This window comes from Halichoeres trimaculatus, unplaced genomic scaffold, assembly GCF_033239565.1.
Source record: "Halichoeres trimaculatus isolate MK-OKI-2021-1 unplaced genomic scaffold, fHalTri1.1 fHalTri1_scaffold_15, whole genome shotgun sequence".
Taxonomy (NCBI): Eukaryota; Metazoa; Chordata; class Actinopteri; order Labriformes; family Labridae; genus Halichoeres; species Halichoeres trimaculatus.
Window position 1 is genome coordinate 27872202 of NW_027437193.1, and position 21717 is coordinate 27893918.

Here is a 21717-nt window from a genome sequence, read left to right on the forward strand (position 1 = left end):
CCTCTAACCAAGGGCATTTTAGTGTCACTGAAAACACTCATTCACTGAAAGCATAAACCTCCGCATCCACACAAACACACCACATATCACCCTGTGAGTCCATGTCTCCCCATGCACCTACTCACACACACACACCACACACACACAGTCACAGGTCAGAGGAGATTTGACGGTAAGATATCTTCTAATTGTCCAAGAACAAAGAAACTCCCACTGCGACATGAGAAACTCTGTGACACACACACACACACACACTCGAGCACACTCCCTCTGTGCTCTGTTTATCAGGGCCGGGCCCATCGATCATCCAAGCCTGGTTACCTGGGTAACCCTGTTATTATTCAAAGCACGGAGCACCAGCACCGGAGAAAGCTGTGCATGTGTGTGTGTGTGTCTTTATCTTTGTGTGTGTGAGGTACCGGAGATTCCTGTTTGCTCATTGTAGCCACCAGTACAGGTATCCTGCTTCCCAGCATCCTCCCTGACCTGCATACTGATGAGACTGGACATTAGCACACACACACACACACACACACACACACACACACACACACACACACACACACACACACACACACACACACACACACACACACACACACACATACAGAGGGCTATAGCGCTGAGGAGAAACAGCGAGTGGAAATGGTTTTCTGTGAACATTACACATTCTTTCCTCATTTCCTTCATCCATCGCCCTCACTCTCCTCCTCCACTCCATCCAACCCTCTGATTTTCATCCAGCCTCCATTCTCCGCGTTTCCATCCCTGTTTATCTGCATTTCATTCAGGGTGCCCAGCACCCCTATCAGCTCGTCGCCTTTCTTATTTTCCATTCACATTCTGCGGCTCTGCAGCTCATTCATAAACAGCACCACTCTTTACAGCGGCAAAAAGCAGGGAGGGTGGGCAATGGAGGGAAGAAAGAGGGGAGAGGAGGGGAGGGTTGCCCCTACTGACTTACTGACTGCTGCATGGTTAGGGCTCCCTGAAGAAAAAAAAAACAGGTTTAACAAATAGCCAATCAGGGGGCGGAGAAAAGAGGGAGGCACGGGAGGAAAGAGAGGGTACGAATCCATCAGCCTGGAGCTACATCTCCCTTCCCCTCCTCTTTCATTCATTCATTCATTCATCCCTGCAGCTTTTCATTCATTCATTCATTCACCTGTCCGCCATTCAGTCAACACATCTTGATGTGACGTAAAGCTGCAGCAGATGGGATTAGGGCAGACATTTTGTTTGCACTGACAGAAAATATGCTTGTGTTTGTCTTCTCTGCATGAGATAAGAAGACACCACAGAAAATAACCTCCTGCCTTTGTTTGCTCAGCATCACCCTGTCTCTGACTAATACAGCATATCCCAAAACTGCTAACTTATCATAAACTTACCAGACATTCAAACCTTTCTGGACCAGGTATGTGTGCTGATGTATGTTCCTTTGATGCCACCATTCAAAAGGTGGATGGTACCTGCCAGCACAAACTAGGGCAGTGACAGGGGGAGGACAGAGCTGATACAGGTCCATCTGTTCAGACGGCACCATGGGAGGAAGGGCTGCGATCAATGAGAAGGAAGGACAAACATGAAACAGCAGAGGCTCGTCTCATGGTTCTGTTACACCTCCCAAAGCTGCCTCCTTTTTGCTGTTGTTTTTCCAAATGTTGGGAGGGTCTGTGTGTGCATGAGTGGGCTTGTCAGTGTGTGACAGTGAGAGACATGAGACAAGAGACAAAGGGAGACAGGGAGGGTGCAAATAGAAAGGAGGATAAGTGAAATATTAAAAAGGATGTGGGAGTTTGGAACTATAGGTAAGGGAAACAGTAGAGAGCACAGAGGGTGAGAAATTGAACAAACAAATGTCCAGTCAAGACATGAGGTTGGACTCTTCTTTGAGCAACAGAATATCTGATATCACCTGGTTCTTCTGACAACTGCCAAGACAAAACTCCTGGCTTCAAATGTCTGTGTGATGCCAGTGACTTAGATGCAGGTTAGCACATAGTTGAGTGTGTTTGTGTGAATTTCACTTGTTCTAAATTTCTACTGCAAAAAGAGAGACTGTCATCTATAATCTCCTATTGCCACTGAATTCAAATCTCTTTCCATAGTCTACAGTGTTTGCTCCTCCAGTTTAAAAAGTAAATACTGCATAGGTATACAAACTAAAAAACAGTTCACTCCCAAGTATATGTGTTAGCCTGTTAACAATCTCTATTCACAAACCCTACATTACATGGTGAAATGGTAGGAAAAGGCCTGGTTCTTCAGGAGTATAGTATAGTATAGTATAGCAGAGTATAGTATAGTACAGTGCAGTACAGTTCAGTACAGCACAGCACAGTAAAGTATAGTACAGTACTGCACAGTACAGTACAATATAGTATTTCATAGTATGGTATAGCAAAGCATAGCATATAAATAGAATACTATAACATAGCATAGTAATAGTAATAGAATAGAAACAGTTTAGTGTAGTAGTAGTTGTAATAGTACATTATGGTAGAGTATAGTATAGAAGAGAAGAATATTGCATAAAATAGTTTAACAAAGCATAGCATAGTAATAGTATAGTATAGTATACATCAGCATAGTAGTAGTAATTGTACAAGTATAGTTTAGTATAGTAGAGTATAATATTGTATAGAATCGTACAGCATAGTAATAGTATAACATAGTATTCCATAGAATAGTAATAGTGTACCGTAGTACAGCAATAGTAATAGTATAGAATTATATAGTATTGTATAGTATTGTTTAGCATTGTATAGTATAGCATCGTATAGTATAGTATAGTATAGTATAGTATAGTATAGTATAGTATAGTATAGTATAGTATAGTTTAGTATAGAACAGTAAAGTATAGTTTTGTATAGTATAGTATAGTATAGTATAGTTTAGTATAGAACAGTAAAGTATAGTTTTGTATAGTATAGTTTAGTATAGTATAGTTTAGTATAGAACAGTAAAGTATAGTTTTGTATAGTATAGTATAGTATAGTATAGTTTAGTATAGTAAAGTACAGTATGGCAAAGCATAGTGATAGTAAAATATAGTTTAGCATAGAAGTAGCATAGCATAGTATAGTATAGTGTATTAGCACAGTATAGAATAGTATGGTAAAGTATAGTGTAGTTTAGGATAGTTTGTTATCATATCAGATCAGTATGGTGTACATTAGTTTAATATAGGATATTATACGATACTTTACTTGGCTGGACTGTGCTTGATACCTGATTCTGACCAAAACTTCGTGTTAAAGGTTGGTAAGTCAGACCGACTAGCATCACTTTTGGGGCTTGTCTCACCCTGTTAGGATTTTCGTTTGTTGTATCATTTGCTAACTATACAGGGTCAAGATGGCATCTCCTGTCTAGATGGTTTTCAACGTATCGAGGAGCATCAAAACTTACAAGTATGCAGAGAGGAATATAAGAAATTCTTCTGTTTTGACACAACAATTCACTGAAGACACTCAAGGGGTCATCATCTCAAGACATAAGGAAGAAACCTGAAGAAGCTGAAGTAGCCATATTTAGCAACAGCATTAAATGCTGTTTTTGCTGGTAATCAAGAACTACATACATACAGTTTACCCTGGACAAATGGAAGTTAAAGTAAGAAAGAGGCCATCTTTTCCAAAGGCGTATATCATCTAACAGTTGCCAAAGGATACACTGTTTGCTTTCCTGGACAGCACACGAAATGATCTTCAAGCATGAGGCAGGAGGAGTTTACTCAGCAGCCCAGTTTCCTAAACATACACTGTCTCCCACAGAGCATCACAGTAAATAGTGGAATAAAATACTGCACACTAAAACCAAAATTAGTGACAGAGCTGGCCTAGAAATAAGCACCTCTCCAGTGGCAAGCCAATTTCTGAATGAGCTATAGCTCACTGTAATAGCCCACCAACACCACCAACAGTTGATTGGCCTTTCCTTGGGTGCTCACAGCTCTCAGCACGGTAGTAAACACCTCGGCCTGATCTGCACTGAATATAGCAGGACTGGCTCCTGGCACACTGGAGGACGTCTTTGATATCAAAAACTGACAAGCAGGCAAAGGGGAGGGGGTGGGGTATAAATGAGGCAACTGTCACCATGGAAAAAGTGAGGTGAGAAAGCAAAGTGGGAGAGGAGGAAGCAAGGGATTGTTAAGAGGCGACAGAAGGACGCAACTGAGGAAGGGAGAAGGCGACAGGTGTGTGGAATGAACGGGCAAGACGAGGCATGCAGGAGGCAGAGCAACCGAAAGAGAATTTACATTGTTGCTAGCATGCAGTAATGTTCTTTATTAGCAGCATAATGTCATTGTAGTCAAGGCACTGGGCCATACACGGTTACAGAACAGCTGACCAAACAGTCACACTCATAGTCTGTCACAATTCCTTTGCCAATAAACACCACTTACATCACCCTGAAGAGCTGAAGGGACACAGACACGACAATGATGTCAGTGGGTGAGCTAAAGAGGGAGCAATGTAGGACATTTAGGGAGGGTCAGGCATACTGTGTCTGTTGTATGCACAGTGGGGCAGAAGCAGAAATTATTTTATTATGTTGAAATGCTGACTCAGCATTTCATTATGTTGAAATGCTGACTCAGCATTTCAACATATTGTTATCCTGTGACTTTATTCCACTTCTTCTTCTTCTTCTTCTTATTCTTCCGTACGTTTTTTGGCTCTTTTCACAGCCTTCAAATTTTGTCCGATTTTCACCGTTCAACTTTTAAACTATTCAGCTTGTTTAGGAATAGTGTGCTATATCTTTTCACTTTTCTAACTATTAAACTTTTTGATTTATTCAGCTTTTTCCAAAAAAATTTCTCTATGTTAAACAGATGGGAAATTTCAGCTCCTCTGACTAAAATCTGCTTCAACTTCAACAAGCTCTAACTTCAGCTTACTCCCACTTACAGACTTCATTTTTGCTTTAAAATGTTCACTGATCTTTCCACTACTGATATCTGTAATAACGTTTTTAATATCTTCAACTGTTTTTGAGATTTCACTGTCTAAGCGACACAAACTTTTCACTCTTTTCACCTCTCCTCCTGCTCTCAGAGGGCGGAATGTTTTCAATTTGACTGAGAGAAGCAGCTGCTGCTACTGAAAAAAACTGCCGATTAACCTGCCATAAAATTCTCAAACTTGACTCAAATCAAACAAAAAAGGCTGCTACTCCTTCAACTTCAACTCTTTCTACCTTTTGCAGACTTTGACTCGAGACTCTGTTCACACATTAAACTGGTCCTAATTCTCCTCATCTCATTTACACATTAATCATAGATTTCTGCTTTCTTCTACATTTTTAAGATTTCACTGTTTGGTTTCTCTCTCTTTTTATTTAATTATTTTAACTTTTGTAGGCTGATTTACATTTCCACTGTATCCACTGTCTTTATCCACTCATTGTCTTTTCCTCATTTCTCTTAACATTTTTTTTTTTCCTTTATTTTACATTTTCAGTTTTTTCCACTTTTATTCAAACTTTTCCAGCTTCAGCATTTCAACGCATTTGCTGCAAGGAAATGCAACTTCTCTAGTTATTAATTAATCTGCTGATGATACTCTTGTCTGAGCTGAAAATGGCCGTGATAAGAAAACCAAAAACGATGCTCTTAAGAAAGGGAGCTTGTGTTGTCCAATACTCAGAAATCAGGTATTCTTCCTCTGTCCCAACAGCGAACCGGGGCCAGATTTCACCATAAATTGATATCAAGTGGCGGGTAGCTGAAATAGACCAATATGGTTTTTTTTCAGGGCTGATACCGATATCGATTATTAGTAATTAAGAGGGCCGAAAACGGATATTTGGAGTCAATATTTATTTGTAGTGAAAGTGAATACAGGCGTCAAAATGTTAAATAATTCAAACCCCAACACTTAACTTTGTTGAAATGCCCTCAGGCACATATATTTATCAAACAGCTCCTAGGCTCAGCAGCTTGTCTTTCAAAGTTAAACAAAAACTTAAGAAAAAAATAGCTACCTCAAGTTTTCTACAGTAAATAAAGTTTTCAAAAATTTCAGAATAACTGAAATGTTATTGTATCTTTCATCTTTCTTTGTTTATGAAACAGAGCCAAAGCAACCCAGTTTTAAATTGATTTCTTTGCCAATAATTGGCTTGGCCAGTAATCAGTCTATCCCTAGTGGATCTTAAAAAATGGTTACACAAGCCATACCAAGTTTGAGGCCCCATAAAGCACAGTTTTTTTACACTTTATTTAAATGTCAGTAGCATAGACTGTATATAGAGTGGACAGTGTGGCTCCACCATATACCATTGTACGGTTTTGAAGCCAAAATACCCCCGTCACAGGCGCAGCCATTGTAGCAGTTGTGCAGCCAGAGTCTGCGCAGAAGAGACTGTGAAGGATTCTGCGAGAATCTGAGTGGAGCCGGTGACAAAAATAATAATACTTTTTTCTTTCGGGAGTCTAATCAATTCTTGACTCTACTTCCTACATATTTTACAATCACCGTAAAAATACATGAGAAAAGCAGCTGTCAATCATTGTTAAGTGTGATGTAAGGCCTCGTTTTTAACCTCTTATGACTAATAAAAACGAAACTTTTCAGAAAAAAAGAGGACTTGAACACAAGGCAGCCAAACGATATCTTCAAATCATCACAACAATCGGACATGAGACACATTTCTATGAGGAGTATTAATTTTTAAAAGTTTTACCACAGCCCATCTGAAATGACTGGAGAGTCTGATTTTTTAACCTATACTGAAGCCAGTCACCAGGGGGAGCAGTTTTATGGAGACCTCACTTCGAGCCGAGCAAGATGACACCCATTTTTTTTTTTACAATCTATGGTCAGCAGTGGCAGTTTTTTCATTTACTTGTTGTTAAAACACTACATCAGCATACTTTGGCGGAGCGTGAGGAGCAAAACAGAGGCCAAATCAGAGGCCAGTATCACCTCGCCTCCTCTAGAGGAAAAAAAAGCCCCAATTGGCCAATCAGATTGAAGGACGGCTCATCGTTTAACGGCTGATACGTCATTAAAAAAACTCAAGGGAGGCTGGATCAAATCTTGCATCCAACCAATCAAAATCAAACACTTCCTTTTGAGGATAAACTAAAAATCATATAAGATGGTAAGCCAACTCCAAAGCTCACTTTAACACAGGAGAGAACTAAGAGAAAAGCTTGTGTGAATGTGGACAAAGTGTGTCTTTAGGCCTAAATATTGTTGTAATTGCCATATTATCACCATTAGTGTTGAGCACTCTGTTGTAATAAAGCAGTGACAGATTTACCAGCTGTGTATGAGCTTTCTCCAACTCAACAGAGACTCTTGTGTGTCATAGTCATAAGCACACACACAGCCCAAAGCAGGCACCCACAGCTCTCCCCCGCTCACCCTCACCTAATCACAGGCACGTCATCACCCATACACTCGTCATATTGACGCCTGATGTGTCTCTCAGGCTTACTGCCTCTCACAAACACTACCCTCTTCTTTAACACATTCACTGACACTGATGAGAAATCAGTTAAATGACAGTTACTGTAACAGTAATTTGAAAATAATAGTTTAACACTGGATCAAATCTGCTGATCCTCATTCTGGCTTCCTCAGTAATTTTGGTCACAGGCCGCCACTACATGTCAGCTCGACACTTTCTCTTCTGGTTTCCTCTCCTGGATATTTCAAACTCAGTGATTCCATATCGTAAAAGTGTGCTTGCGTCAGCCAAAAGCTCTTCGTCCACCACTGACACTGTGGCAACCGACTGAAACCAACGTATGTCAAAGCTGCTGACAGCCAAATCTTTGCCAAACAGTGTGAATGCATGAAACATTAAGGGTCACTCCAGCAAGTGAAATGTTTGCATGGTGAGAATGGATGCTTTATGATTTACATGGCTGTTTATTGCCGATGTTACGTCTCTATGGAGATGAAAGTACGATTTATCGATAGCAGCACTAAATATAAATAAATATACTCATAAAAGGCTACCAAGGCAACACAACAAAACCACCTGCCAGCACATTAAAAGCCTACAGGCCTCATGCTGGTATTAAGTCAAGCTTATAAATCTGAGGAGAAAGCCCTTCATTCAAAGTTTAACTAAGAAAATCTGTCATGTAACCAAACATCTTTGGTAATTCTAGACATCCTTCTAGGCCTGTCACGATAATCAATAAATCAATTAACTGAATGATAAATAAAGACGGCCTCGGTAAGTTTGCCAGCCTCGATAAACTGACATGTGCATGCATGTTTGTTTTCCTCCTCTCTTTCGACCAAAGAGGCTGAATGAGAAGATGGCCCACAACATCTATCTTTCCTAACATCAGGGTGCATAGGTTCTATAGCGGATTTAGCGGATTCATAGCGGGGTGAGCATCTGTCAAAAATGCGATCTTTGGGGTGAAGACGGGGCTACTTGCACGTACACACGGAGAGAGCTGAAGCGAGCGTCCTGAGAGGTAAGGAGGAAACACACGCTAATATGAGTAATGGCACGAAAGATACGGTTCTTAAGCCGCCTGCCACAGTCCCAGTGTGGGAATATTTTGTTTTTTATCAGAATGAACAAAGTGTGAGCTCATGAACACCAATGAGCTGAAATGTCACATTTGTTTGAAAATAGTGGCGACGTAGAAGAAGAAGAAGGGGAGGTGCAGCGGAGCCTTGTTCTTTGACAATCCGCTCTCACTGAGGCTTTTGGTCGGCAAAGTAAATAGAAATAAAAGCGCCAAATGGTGGGTGCTCAAAGACAGCTACATTGCTAAAGAAATGCAGCCCTTCAATACGGTTGAAAGCCAGAAATGTTAAAAATGTTTGACAGACAGTACGGATTGACTGGGAAAAAGTACATGTTACAAAAAATTCAGGAACTGTATAAACTCCCTTTTATTTAGGCTATAGTTTTCATAGTTGATTTTTTTTTTTTGGAGTTTCATTTTTTCTTTAGAGACAGGGTCTATGTTTTGTTTTTGATTAGTATTAATTATTTTCATTGACATGTATTTTTTTCTAAAACAGAGTCCATTTCATTTTCATTGTATTTTTTTTCTCTTTCTTGTTTGTTAAATAAATTTTTTGTTTAATTTATTTTATTTAAAAGATCCTGACCTTTTAATTACAGTTAAATGCTCTTAAGAAATTAAAGTTTCTTGCTTTTGATATGGTGTACTCATTTCATTATCCCATTTATCATAATTACATCAATTGAAAAATGGAAAAAAATCAAAATAATATTAACAATAATATTGTTTATTGGCAATAATATTTTGGAAAATTATTGTCTAGCAAAATTTGTTATCATGACAGGCCTAATCAGACCTGTGGCCACCAAAGGTGGGTGTTCAAGCTCTGACCATGGAGACCTGGCTTCATGACCTCGATACAAAAAGCACCGATGTTAACACGTAAAAAACATGTCAGGCTTTAAAAATACATCTCAGCCCCTCTCACTGCTGGAGAGCAGAGTCGTTACATCATCGCTCCTCGCCTTGGGGAACGAGGCATGAGTGCGGACCACTGGGAGACGTGAGGTCATTACATCACTGGCAGCAGCCTGGAGCGAGCCATAAAAGAAAGAGCTGTGGCTCTATGAGGCAGGAGCTGGACCCAGCTGATCACTGCTAATGCTGGGTAATGTTGCTAACACACAAACAGGTCAGGAGGAGAAAGGGGGGTCCACAAGGACTGATTGATGCAGTGCTCTGAGGCAAACCACCGCAGGCCTCAAGCCGACCATGCAGCCGTAGCTGAGCGTAGTTATGTCACATTATGAAACTCAAGACACACAGTAATGTTTCATTAGCATCAAGACCACGGTTTATGTAGCATTACATATACAAGACTTCGCCAGCAGTCGTTTTGCTTCACTCAGTCCTGTTTCATAACCCTGAGCTAATTTATGAGCTATCCCACTCTTAAAATTCATGTTGAGTTCCAAGAAAGGCATGTTTACATCAGGTTATAAACACATAAACACCATTATCCCAAGAAATCGTTACAGGAATTTTCAGCAGAAACAAAGCTGACCTTCAGTCACTGTGGTTGAAGTGGGTGTGTGAGTGGGCAGTGAGCTTAAACAGGATGAGATATTATGAATGATTTCACCACCCCGTCAATCTGAAGGAAGAAGAGAGTCAATACTGTTTCTACTTTTGTGCTGTTTTGAAAAATAAACCATGATGTAATATTAGGACAGGTTTAGTGTGTGGGAAAGCCGATAGAGGAGGTGGTTGAAGAAAAGTGAGTGCTGCTTTTTAATTATACAAGGAAAAAGCCTGTAATGTGACAAAACTACAAAAAAAAACAACATTTGGTTTATTTCAAAAATCTTCACAGTTATTGTAAGAGTTCTTTTCTTCTTTCACCAAATCCATTGTAAATGCCATTTTTCATTCTCCAAATTTTTGCTGTCATCATCTCCAGGCCTTTTTAAATGCAGTTTTCAAATTAAAATGTAATAAATGAATTTAACCCAGAAAATTCTTTGAGTTAGTAAACTCACTAAAAAGTAGTTTATTGAAATAATAAATAACTGTTTTTTTTCTGGTATTTACAGACGATAGACTTCATCAAAACTCACCCAGTTTCCTTTTCTACCACTAAAAACTGCTCGAGACAATTCTTGAACTAAAACCAGGAGTCATTAAAACAATATCCAAACTTTATACTGTTTTGTCTGATTTGGAAGTTTCATCATAGACTGTATAAAACATGGACGTAGTCTCCCTGACATCACCCGTCTAAAACGGTAAATGAAGCACATTGGCTATAGCAGCTATATTGGTAGTGGCAAGGGCTTCTCGTAAAGCTATAGGGCGCCTGTCGGTCACGTGACCCTGAGATCGTGACCTCTGATTGGGCAAGTTCACGATCTTAATATCCACTGAATGACCAAGTCAGAAAAAAATTCACCCCCCGTACAGTGTGTGCCAATAGTAAAATTAGCGACTCAGACAGGAGACGTTGTTTAAACCAGGCTGTAAATAGGTTAATTTCTGCTTTGAAAGCGTCTTTTTTTGGCTTGGTGGTTATGTGACTTCCGGAGTCAGCCTCAAGCGGATACTTGAGAAACAGCAGGTTTTAGCACTTCAGTATTGTCTCATATTCTTAGACCAGAGGTTGCCACTTGGGTTTTATCTTTTTCTATCATCGGGGAATACTGGGAGAGTGACTTGGAAACAAATATCTGATGATCAACCAAGATACTCCGTAAAATTCATTCAACTTCTGTTTGCACAAGACATGGCCTCATACAGTTATTGTACACCGCCTTCATATGTCCAAGGTCAAACTTTCAGGGATTATTCCTGATATTAGCCCCTTATGTGACAGATGCAAACGCGCATTCTGGTCATGTCCAAGCCTTGCACCATACTGGTCAGCCATATTTGATGTCTTCTCAAAGATCACAGGTAAAAATATACAGACACACATTTTGGTGTGCTGTCAGGTAAAGTCACTCCAACAAACATACAGTTGTGTTGTGTTGCCTACTCTGCCCTTTTGGCTAGGCATCTCATTCTTACAAACTGGAAAAGTGATCGTCCTCCAACTTGTTATCGGTGGATCTGTGAGGTCATATAGTTTCTTAAATTAGAAAAGATACACACTTCAGGTATCCACTGAGGAGTTTGACCAAATATGACAACCCTTTAATTTTTTTTTAATTTAATTTACCTACTTTTAGAATATGTAGTTTGACTTTCCTATGTGTGATTATTGACAATGTTTAGTTTTGTTTAGTTCACCAGTTCTTTGTTGTTTCTATGTGATTGGTGTAGTGTTCAACTTTTTTTGTATTCAAAAAAATTGATATAATAGAATATAATAAAACTTTATTGTCATTGTAACAAGTACAACAATATTGAGGTCACAGCAGCAATACAAGAAAACAAAAGTAAGAAAGTGTATAGAAAGTGCAAAAAGGTCCATCAGAAAAAAGATGATGACAGCTTGTCCATCATTGTCCAGTTCAGCCAGCCTCCACCTCCCCAGGGTCCAGGACTGAGCTTCTTCAGCAGTCTGTTCAGTCTCTGTCTCCTGGATCCTGTCTGCTCCAATGTAGCGTTGGTTGTTGATGTTAGCTCTGTTCGCCATGTCTGTGAATAGCACGATGCTACTCTGCCTTCTGGTATTCTCTCTGTTGCTGGGTTAGCTCAGCTAGCTCGTCCATCTTATTGGAGACAAATCTTATGTTCCCAATAATGATGGATGGAAGGACAGGTCTATGTCATCACTTCTTAGCTCACACCTGCGAACCAGCACATCGTCCTCACCTCCTTCTCCTCACCTTGTGCGAAGACATCAGGCCTTGCACCAGTTGGCATTGACATGCTACAGGCTGCTAACAGCTGATTTCACATGTAAACAATGCAGTCATGGTTACATGTAAGATCTCCAGACAAACACAGGAGAAAAAATAGTAAAAATGTCATTGAAGACACAAAATGTTTGGTGTCCATGACCAACAAAGGAACCATACAAAGTAATGATCCACTCCAAATACAAAGATTACGAAAAAGAGACAAAAAAATTATAAGAAATGGACAAAGAAGAGAGAGCTGCTGCAAAAGGCAGCCATGGCCAACAGGGCGGCGCCTAGCAATAAATATACAGTGACAAAAAAATAAATAAATAACTGGACTTTTATTTTAAGCAGAATAGTAGTGATGTTCTTAAAAATTCTTACAAAGGCATTTTCCTTTGGTGCCAATAGAGCCCGTTGATCTGAAATGAATCGCAAATCATGGTCCTCCTTCAACTCCAGTTGCGTCATCCATCCTTTCTGATGAAATCCCCAAAATAGACAAGATTACTCTGATGTCTGATATTGTATTCTTACATTATCTAGTATCATTTCAGATTATCGTTAATCTGTTGTCATACAAAAGCAGGACTGTGTGTGGTTTTAGTTTACAGCATTCTGATACTGCTGACTAGGAGTTCACTGAGAGAAACAGAATCATATCTAAAGGCAGAATTGGGTTATCAGGGGGCTCCGGGAGGAAAGTGGAAGTGATGAAGAAGAAATCTCTGTAGGTTTCCAAGAAGCAGTCAGACAGAAGTTTGGTGGGGAGAGAAAACGGGTTAACAAGGGCTGAGAGTGTGTCAGCAAAATGTAGCTCTGAGACTTTATAGATTATAGAGGACACAGACTGAAACACAGTAAAAATATTCCCAGCTGACTGAGAAAGATATCAGAGCTGTCATCAGCCTGCAGCAGAGCGCTCTGCTTCTCCTCATCTATAAATTCCTCCCTCCCTTGTAGCTCCCTCTCTGTGCTGTACAGATTATCTTAATGGAAATGACCTCCATCTGAGACAGTTGAGCGGCCCAAACCTGATTAGTTATTTACCTCCCATCCATCTCTCTTCCCTTCATCCACTCATCACACACTTAGCACAGAGCACCTCCAGTCTTTCTTCAATCCTCTCCTCCTCTCAGCTAGGTTAAACGCTATCCTCCTTTAGCTGCGATGATTTATTGTGTCATTTTAAAAGGAGCTGACAGTCACTCTGGTTTTACACACTTGATAAGCGAGCGAAGCTGGGGATTGTTTGCCACCGCGGCAGGCAGTTGTCCAGCCACTGCTTTATTTAAGTGCTTTTAAGAGCTCTCCATGTCTGCACAACACGTGAGGGTTCACACATCTTTACGCTTCTCCATATAGCTCCTTATCTGTGCATGTGTTGTTGAGGAAGACGTGAACACGTGCTAGTGACAGAAACGTGTGATTCCGTGATCTTGCGCGGAGGGAAAGAGAAAAAGAGAGACAGAGAGAAAGAGAGATGCCCTCTGAGATGAGTGCTCTCATGCGATATAATGGCTCTCCTTTGGGTTTAAATCAGCGTGCAGAAAGTAGTCTATCCTGGTGTTGCCTGCTGCAGTGCAGCGCAGGAGAGAAGCGAGGGAAGATATCTTGTACATCAGACTCCACAGCCCACTCACGCCTCTGCTGTAGGTGTGCCTGTGACGCACTCTGAAAAGTGAGGCTCCATGTCCATCTGTCCATCTGTCCATCCATCATCTCACTCTGAAAGCATTTCAAAAGCAGTTTCCTAATCTGCACCCTTATTTAAAAAAGGCTTTCAGAAACATAAAGTTGTTCACATGTTCTCAGTGGAGTCAGACAGGAGCATAACAACCACAGACATGTATCGACCAATAAACACCCCAAATCAAAGCCTTTGTCAGCAGCACCCCTCCCCTTTTACCCACATACACACAAAGCAGAAGCCCCTGTCACTCCCTGACACATATTTAACAAACCTCCTAACGCACACAGACACACACCATGCAAACCCCTCTGTGCGTGCATCAACAAGGCTCACACCGGGTAAAACACGGACCACCGTAGCCCTCTATGCTTCTGTGGAGGTATAACAATCTGAGAAAAAAAGGCTTACAGATGGTGTTTTAGCACACTGCCTTTAACTCCTCTGAATACCAAACAACTACATTAATTCAAAACTAACTACATCATTTAACACAATGACACTGTTTACTGCATCTTTTGATGAGTAACTCCATCAAAGTGTACATCTTCACCATCACCACCCCTGGACCCACACTGTCTATTATCCTGAGTCCACAACCACCTCTTCAAATGATGAACGGATACATTGTAAATTAGAAATTAGACAAATTAAACATTTGAAATTAGTTCAGTTGCTTAATATTCTCAGTGTTTGGAGATAACAGGAAAACGCCTCATTTTTGTTACTAGGCCTAAACACTGTTTCTATGCCTCAAATGTTTTTGCAGCACGTTTCACAGAGCTGCAGTGCTTTAAAATCAGGTGCTGCAGGCAGGTAGAGCTGAGAACAAGAGAACGGGATATGTTTTCTAAAGCAACAGTGACACCCTGTGGACATTTGTGTGAAGTACAGAGGGGTGCTTCTTTAACCCCACTGGCGCATAGTGGTTACTGCAGTGGACAGCTTTTTATGAGCCGTTTTCTCTTAAATAAAACAGTTTCCATGGTGAAACTACACATCATTGTGTCATTACATTTCTTTAAGTGTTGCTTTTTCTTTTCATGGTTGAAATACACCAGATGCGTCTGTAGTGCATCTCTGTTCTGTCAAGACAAACTGATCAGATAGGTTTCCATTCAAGTCGATGTGCCAACTTACACTGGATCAGTTCAGTTGCAGTACATCTGTGTGGCTGCTTTGTCATGTTGCACGTAGCCATCCTGTTTTTGCTGGACACAGAGCTGTGATCCATAGATTCAGTGTAGGAAAGTGTAATAAAAATCTACCCGGTTCTTTAGTCAAACAATTCCCGAAGATCACAAGAAGAAGATCCATTTCTCAGTTTAGCATTTATTCTGGTCACAGGTAAGGTTTACAGCGCTGGTCCCAAAAGAATGAGCCCCGATATCCGGGAGCAAAACAATTTTAGAACAATCATTACTATGCCTACCAGAGGTTGAGTTAAACTTAACACCCGAGAGTAATTGGCCAAAAAACATGACTGACACCACTGTCTCAACCCACAGCTGGTGTCAGTTTTCAGAAGAGATGTGCTATCAAAGTGTGTGACTGTTGAATCAGAGCATGGAGCTAGGAGACTGAGTGAAAGTTTACACAGGGTCAAAGAGACCTCAGACACAAGCTGGAGACAGAAGCTAACCTTCTGTCTGCCAGATAAACATACATCAACCCTGAACACAGCATGTAACTATATTGGAATGCTAGATTACGTCAATTATTATAAAAATACATAACAAAAGATTGAGCTGGACAGGAAGTTGTGACTGGAGGCTACTTAAAAACACCCAGTGTCTTTCAAAATGAAACAGATCGTGTCAAAATCAGTTTGTATTTAGCTTGACTATGACAATAAACAGACTTAATGAGTGGAGCCAGACGAGATGTCAACAGGTTTAAGGTTTTACAGACCAACATGAATGAAGAGAGACTTATCAATGCAGTGGGAAACGTGGGAATTTCTCAGTCTGTGACTCCAGCTGTCTGTCAGTCATGCAGCTTGTTGGACTGAACACACAGCTGGTGTTTGACAAACACAGTCAAGATGCAGCGCAACAGTCGCACTGCAGACGTATCTAGTGTATTTCAGGCATTAGGACAGGAAAAAAATTATTTTTCAAATCTTTGATTTATCAGAAAGTTACAGACATGCATCAGAGAAAAAAATCCTTTTGGATGACATAATCTTGTTTTATCACAGAGAATGTTTTATTTAAAAAAAATTCTAATAAAATTATAAAAACAATATAAAACAAGGCAAAATGCTTTTTGCTAAGTGCTGGTATTTTTAGGACTTTTTTCTGAGCACATCACGCTCTGTGACTCTGTATCGTTTGGCCACTTGAACATTGCTAGATGCCTCAGCTTACATCATAAGAATAATTAAGTTAGCATTATAACTTTTTCTGATTAGCTTTTTCACTTGTACAGCTCTTGAGCTGCACTGCTCTGGTACGTTGCTCCTCTACATCATTTTTTGTGGAGTGACAAGTGAGAATGAGAAAGAGGGTGGAGCAGCTGTTCAAAGTCTAGTGCCCGAAATCAAAAGGGGAATTACCTGGGAAAAACTTTGTCTTTTATTCTGAACAATACAATATCTTTTCAGAGTGATACTTAACCTCGGTAAGTCGATCAGAATCTAATCTAAAGCCTAGTCTAGCCTAGTGAGCGTTGCATACCTGTGCACTGGAGTGTCACACTGCGATACTCCACTTGAACGCAAACCATCAGTGCTATTTGAATGTTAGTCACACACTGCAACACATTGGCCATATCCTCCGACCATGAAGACTGAATCTGGCCAAAAAATGTTTAAGTTGGAGCTAATGTAGGCGATAGTTGATCATACTGCGTTATTGCAAACAAGAAAAGAGAGGAGATGTTGGAGAAGAGGAGCATACGGCTGCTGAATCAGTGTAAGCAGAGGACAAGGGACAGTTGTGATACGGGAAATGTTCAACACCAAGTGCTCCAACCAAAATATTTGTCCTGTGTCCTGTTTTGATACATAGTCACAATTTTAAAGAGGTGAATGTCAGGCTGGATACGCAGGTCTCTATGTAGGCACACAGCTTAAAGGTGCTGTGTGGATTGGCTAAGGAAGCTGTCACACTGGCTAACTGCACCGTCCTTAAGCGCGCTTCAACTCTAAAGTCCAATTTGACTGGCGATTGGCAAGTGTGCCGTGCTTGAGCACGAGTCACAATTCTGTTTTGGCGCACTTAGGAGAGGTGGGCTTCAGGGTGGTTCACTTCATCACAAGCACGAGGCCATGGGGTATGATCCATGGCGTACATTCGCTGCACCCGCCCCTCTCCACAATCATTTTAAACAGTAGTGGGGTGTTAATGGGCTGTGTCAGACCAAATCGACTTACCATGAGTCAAAAAGTCTCTAAAGTTTTAGCAGTGCTCTCTGTGCCTCATTGTGCTGACTCTGATGAGATCCCGCTTCAGACGCTTCAGGAGGACGTTGGCAAACCAAGTATGTGATACCTGCTACAGTTTGGTGGACATAATGGAGCAGTGTGACCACTGGCCGTACTCTCCAGCGAGGGAACGGCGCTGCGTGGGGTGGGGGGTGGGGGGGCAATCGTGCTTGAGTGCGGAGTAATTTATTATCTTGAAAAGTGCTCCCTTACATGCCTAATCGTAATCTACAATTTAAAATGAGATTATCAACTCCAAAAAAGGTTATTTCTAAATGCGGTTTTTCAGCTTCCTAGTCAGGTCTGACAGTACTGATTTACAGCGCTAATCTCAAAGTTTAGCAGTGAAATGGTTTAGCTGTGAGTAACACCAAATATAGCCAGTTACTAAACCATGCTACAAACTGAGTTAACAAAGTTTGCTTGTTTGAAACAACAGGCCCACATAACTGCTAACAAATACATTAAGTTGTCACGTTGTATCCAGTAAAAAAGTTGTTATGAAAATAAAAAGCAGTGTTAAAAAGAAGATCTGCTCTCCATTTTTAATTTGCTCCAAAACAAACACATGCATTGTAAGGGTCACGTCCTCACAACAGAGGGTGCGAGTGCTCATGGGAAACAGAGTCTTTATCCAAGAAAAACACTAGCTTCTCCAGATAGTCCTCATAGTTCCTTCAACAGATCAATGACATATGCTACAGAATTTGATTTGAGGCAGTTTTCAAATGTCACAAGTATCATGAGCAGGCATGGTTATTGGCCACCCTTTTTTTAATGAAATGTTTTCAAAGAGGCCAATTAAATATTTTTAACTGATAACAATCAGACAATTCCAGATAGATAGCTTTTTTTCCTAGTTTTATATTGCAAAAGGCTCTTTCATTTCTCGCATCTTTTTCTCATTTTACAGGTTAGTTATCTTTTTTACAGAATATTTTGGTAGCATATTGTCAACATATTTGAACATTTCCAGATGATACCAAGATCAGCTTCAGGATGAATGAAGCAACGATGTCAGTAGGGGATGTCTGCACATCAAAATATATCAATACTTGCGTATGAGAAAGGTACTTTGACCACTTCCACCACCCGACCAGAAAGACAAGTCAACACACATGGCTGCCTGACAAAAATTCAAAGGCAGCATTGACATGCTAATGACAGCAGTGACAACCAAGAAGCTTTCATCTGGGAGTCATAATGACAGATGATGACAGGCAGGTTGACATCAGAATAGAGGGCAATGACAATTACCCGACAACAGCAAAGGGAATGGCAGACAGGCAAACACAAAGATGATTTACCAGGACGTAAACAAAACCTGCAACCTGTTGTATTAATCAACAGAGTTGATATCTTGTTTTTCTGTAAACACTGGATTGCTCCACGACCAGATGCATAGATGAGGTTTAAAGTCAAATAAAGCGGCGTTCACAATAACATAGCCGTACTCACCAAGTACCAGAATAGAGTCAGTTTTCCTGACGTGCTGCTCCAGAAGATGATGAAATTTGGAGAAGCTGCCCAACCAGTCATAACACTGCTCTGTCTTGTACCTGTCATCCCAGTAGTCAACATCTTTGTACCTGGAGTTGTCATCAGGCATGTAGTCCATGTTTTCTGTGACAAACAAGAAAAATTACCATAATGAAGATAATGAAGGCCCTTTTCAAAGTGAACATGGTAACTGTAATAATACCTAGAAAAAATAAATTCATTATTGCATCGACAAGACTGACTTATTTCAGTAGCTACCAAAATTGAGATATTTAATTTTTATTCTTGGCAAGCTGTCCATATTTTATCCATTTTACTAAGTGATTAACGTGCCACAGAAAGTAACAGTCATCAGTTTCTATTATTCAGTCTATGCTCCGTACTTTAACCTATGGTTGGTCATTTACACTGCTGGCCAAACTGCTAGCTGTTTTAGCAGCTAGCTAAAACACTAGGATGGGTGATGTTCGTGGACTGTAAGCTAAATGTCCTGTTGGGCAAACAGTAACCTGGTCTTAGATGTGACACCTGACACACATGTAGCCTTTCCAACGTTGAAATTGTTACCCAACAAGTATTTAAGGTCGGTTTTCAGGAAGCGCTGCGCTCTTGAACCTCCCTCAGTGTACTATGACTGAACAACGCAGGTGGAAATGAGACAACAACATTTAGCCCGCTTCATACAGCCGGCGAACTTAAAATTATACAAACTGAATCACACACACACAAATAACAGTATAGGAAAACGTTTATATTGCTACTTACGAAATTGTCGTTAAGGCCAGTAGCTCTGGGATTGGTAAAAACGCCAGTGGAGGATGACTGGGTACCTCCACGTGTTGTGGGCACACTACAGAGCTATTGAACGGTTTGCCCATTTTAGGATTCCGCAAGGTGCATTCAAGTAAACTAAGTAAAAAAGAGCAGTTCACACTCTTAACCAGTACCTTACCCTCAACTATAGAATCCCATCTTGAGATATCGTCTCATAACGAGAAAATGTGCATTTTCTTGCAGCAAATGCGTTGAAATGCTGAAGCTGAAGAGGCAGAAAGCTTTAAAACAAATTTGAAAATGAAGAAATGTGCAACAGAATAACTGAAAGCAGTGAAACACAGCAGATAGTATGGAACCTGAAAAAAATCACAAAAAGCTGATGGAATTGTTGTCTCTCCTCGATTTATCTAATGAAAATAAACCAATACAGGCAAGATGATCAGCACAAGACCCAAACCTCACCCAATACAGCAGAGGGGAACCCTCTGGGCCTTCAAGGTATTCAGTGAAGGCCTAATAAAAAATATTGAAAGAATTTTTGTACTTCTAAATAATTATTTTATTTCTTTATTTTGTTTTATTTTGTTTATCTTACTCAATGAAATAATAGCACTGAGTTTTATATTATTTTTATAAACTTGTCCTGGCAAACAATGGGTTAACATAACTAAATGAAAAATGGACCAATCACAATTTTCCTTTTGATGGTATCTGGGTAAATCAGCGACACATTCTGGCAGGCAGGGCCTTCAGTAACTGCGTCGAATGCCTGTGTAACTCAAGCGAACGTGGACACAATTTGATAATGACAGCTGTCTTTGCCAATCATATTTTGTTAAGTTATGGGCGGGATCATTTCCTGTCATCTTCCGTGTATTCGCGAATACCTACCAAACACACCCTCCCTGCTCCTCTGCACTCACAGACGGGGCATATTTTACTTGACCAAAAACACAAATAAACGGACTCCCACCGAAAAAATCTGATATCTGTCTGCATTCACGCTTTATTTAGAGAATTTTCGGCGCGTTACTTTCACACAAAAACACCGCTAAATAAGGCACTAATACAGGATGTCAGATGATGGAATATATGTGTGTAAATACATTTAGGGCCTTTTGCTACAGATAAAATCACAACTCGTGGATTTCGTCTGCTTAAAAGCTGTGATGTATGGGTCCATTCAATAAAAAGAAAGAAAAGAAACTACTTGTTGCTGTTTTTTTCCAGCCATACCATCTAAGACTTTCCTCAGTGTGGTATAACCATGGCTGATAAGTTACTGGACTAACAGTTAGGTCTACATTTTGATCCTCCTGTGTGTTATTCCAGCACTTAGCTCTGACTACTGAGTCTCACATGAGCATTGGGTCAGTAGCATGTACAAAAATTTTTGAAAGGCAGAGGGGAAAAGAAGACAAAATTTGGTTAGGGATCTTCAATAACTAAAAAAAAGTACTTGCCACATTTTTTTATCTGACGTGTCATAAATGAAATGAGTAAACTGTATACTCTGAGAATTTGAAATTCACAGCAGCAATGTCTTATTATCCCCAGCAGATGGTAGTATCACACTACAATTATCAAAGGATTGAATTTGGGGGAGGATTGTTTATTAACAGCAGCCAAGCTTTACAGATTACCTACCAAGAGTGATTCTTTGTTCATTTTTTGTGTTTACTTATTTGTCTATAGCCATTTTCGTAGCTTACAGTGAAAAATTACATAACCACACAGCCTGAGCACATCTATCTCTGAGAGAGCACAGTGCCGTGAACAAGAGCAGGGAAGTCCTGAATCTTACATTGAAGTTACTGTTAAGATGATTTATATACTCCATGTTCCTATTTATCATGCTTGGCAAGAGATGCTTCTTCTGTGCTCTGCTGTTGTGCTTCTTCACTGTGTGAGTCTAATCTCGCCCTCTTTTTGTGAACAGCTCATCGAGGGGTTTCTTACGCCTTCGGTGCGTCAAGTGACATTCTGTCAACTTTATGTACATCCCTCTTCATTTCATACT

At 40.3% G+C, this 21717-nt stretch overlaps 1 protein-coding gene across 1 annotated transcript in view; it reads right to left on the reverse strand.

The window, feature by feature from the left end:
* The window catches only part of ece2a (endothelin converting enzyme 2a), a 131444-nt gene extending 111636 nt beyond the window's left edge, over nucleotides 1–19808 (reverse strand). Inside the window, exons 1-2 of the mRNA XM_074687912.1 lie at nucleotides 19686–19808; nucleotides 18879–19043 (exon numbers count right to left, since the gene is read on the reverse strand). Of these exons, the coding sequence (XP_074544013.1) occupies nucleotides 18879–19038 (160 nt within the window). The 5' untranslated portion in view covers nucleotides 19039–19043; nucleotides 19686–19808. The remainder of the gene's footprint in view (nucleotides 1–18878; nucleotides 19044–19685) is intronic.
* Nucleotides 19809–21717: the final 1909 nt, after the last annotated feature.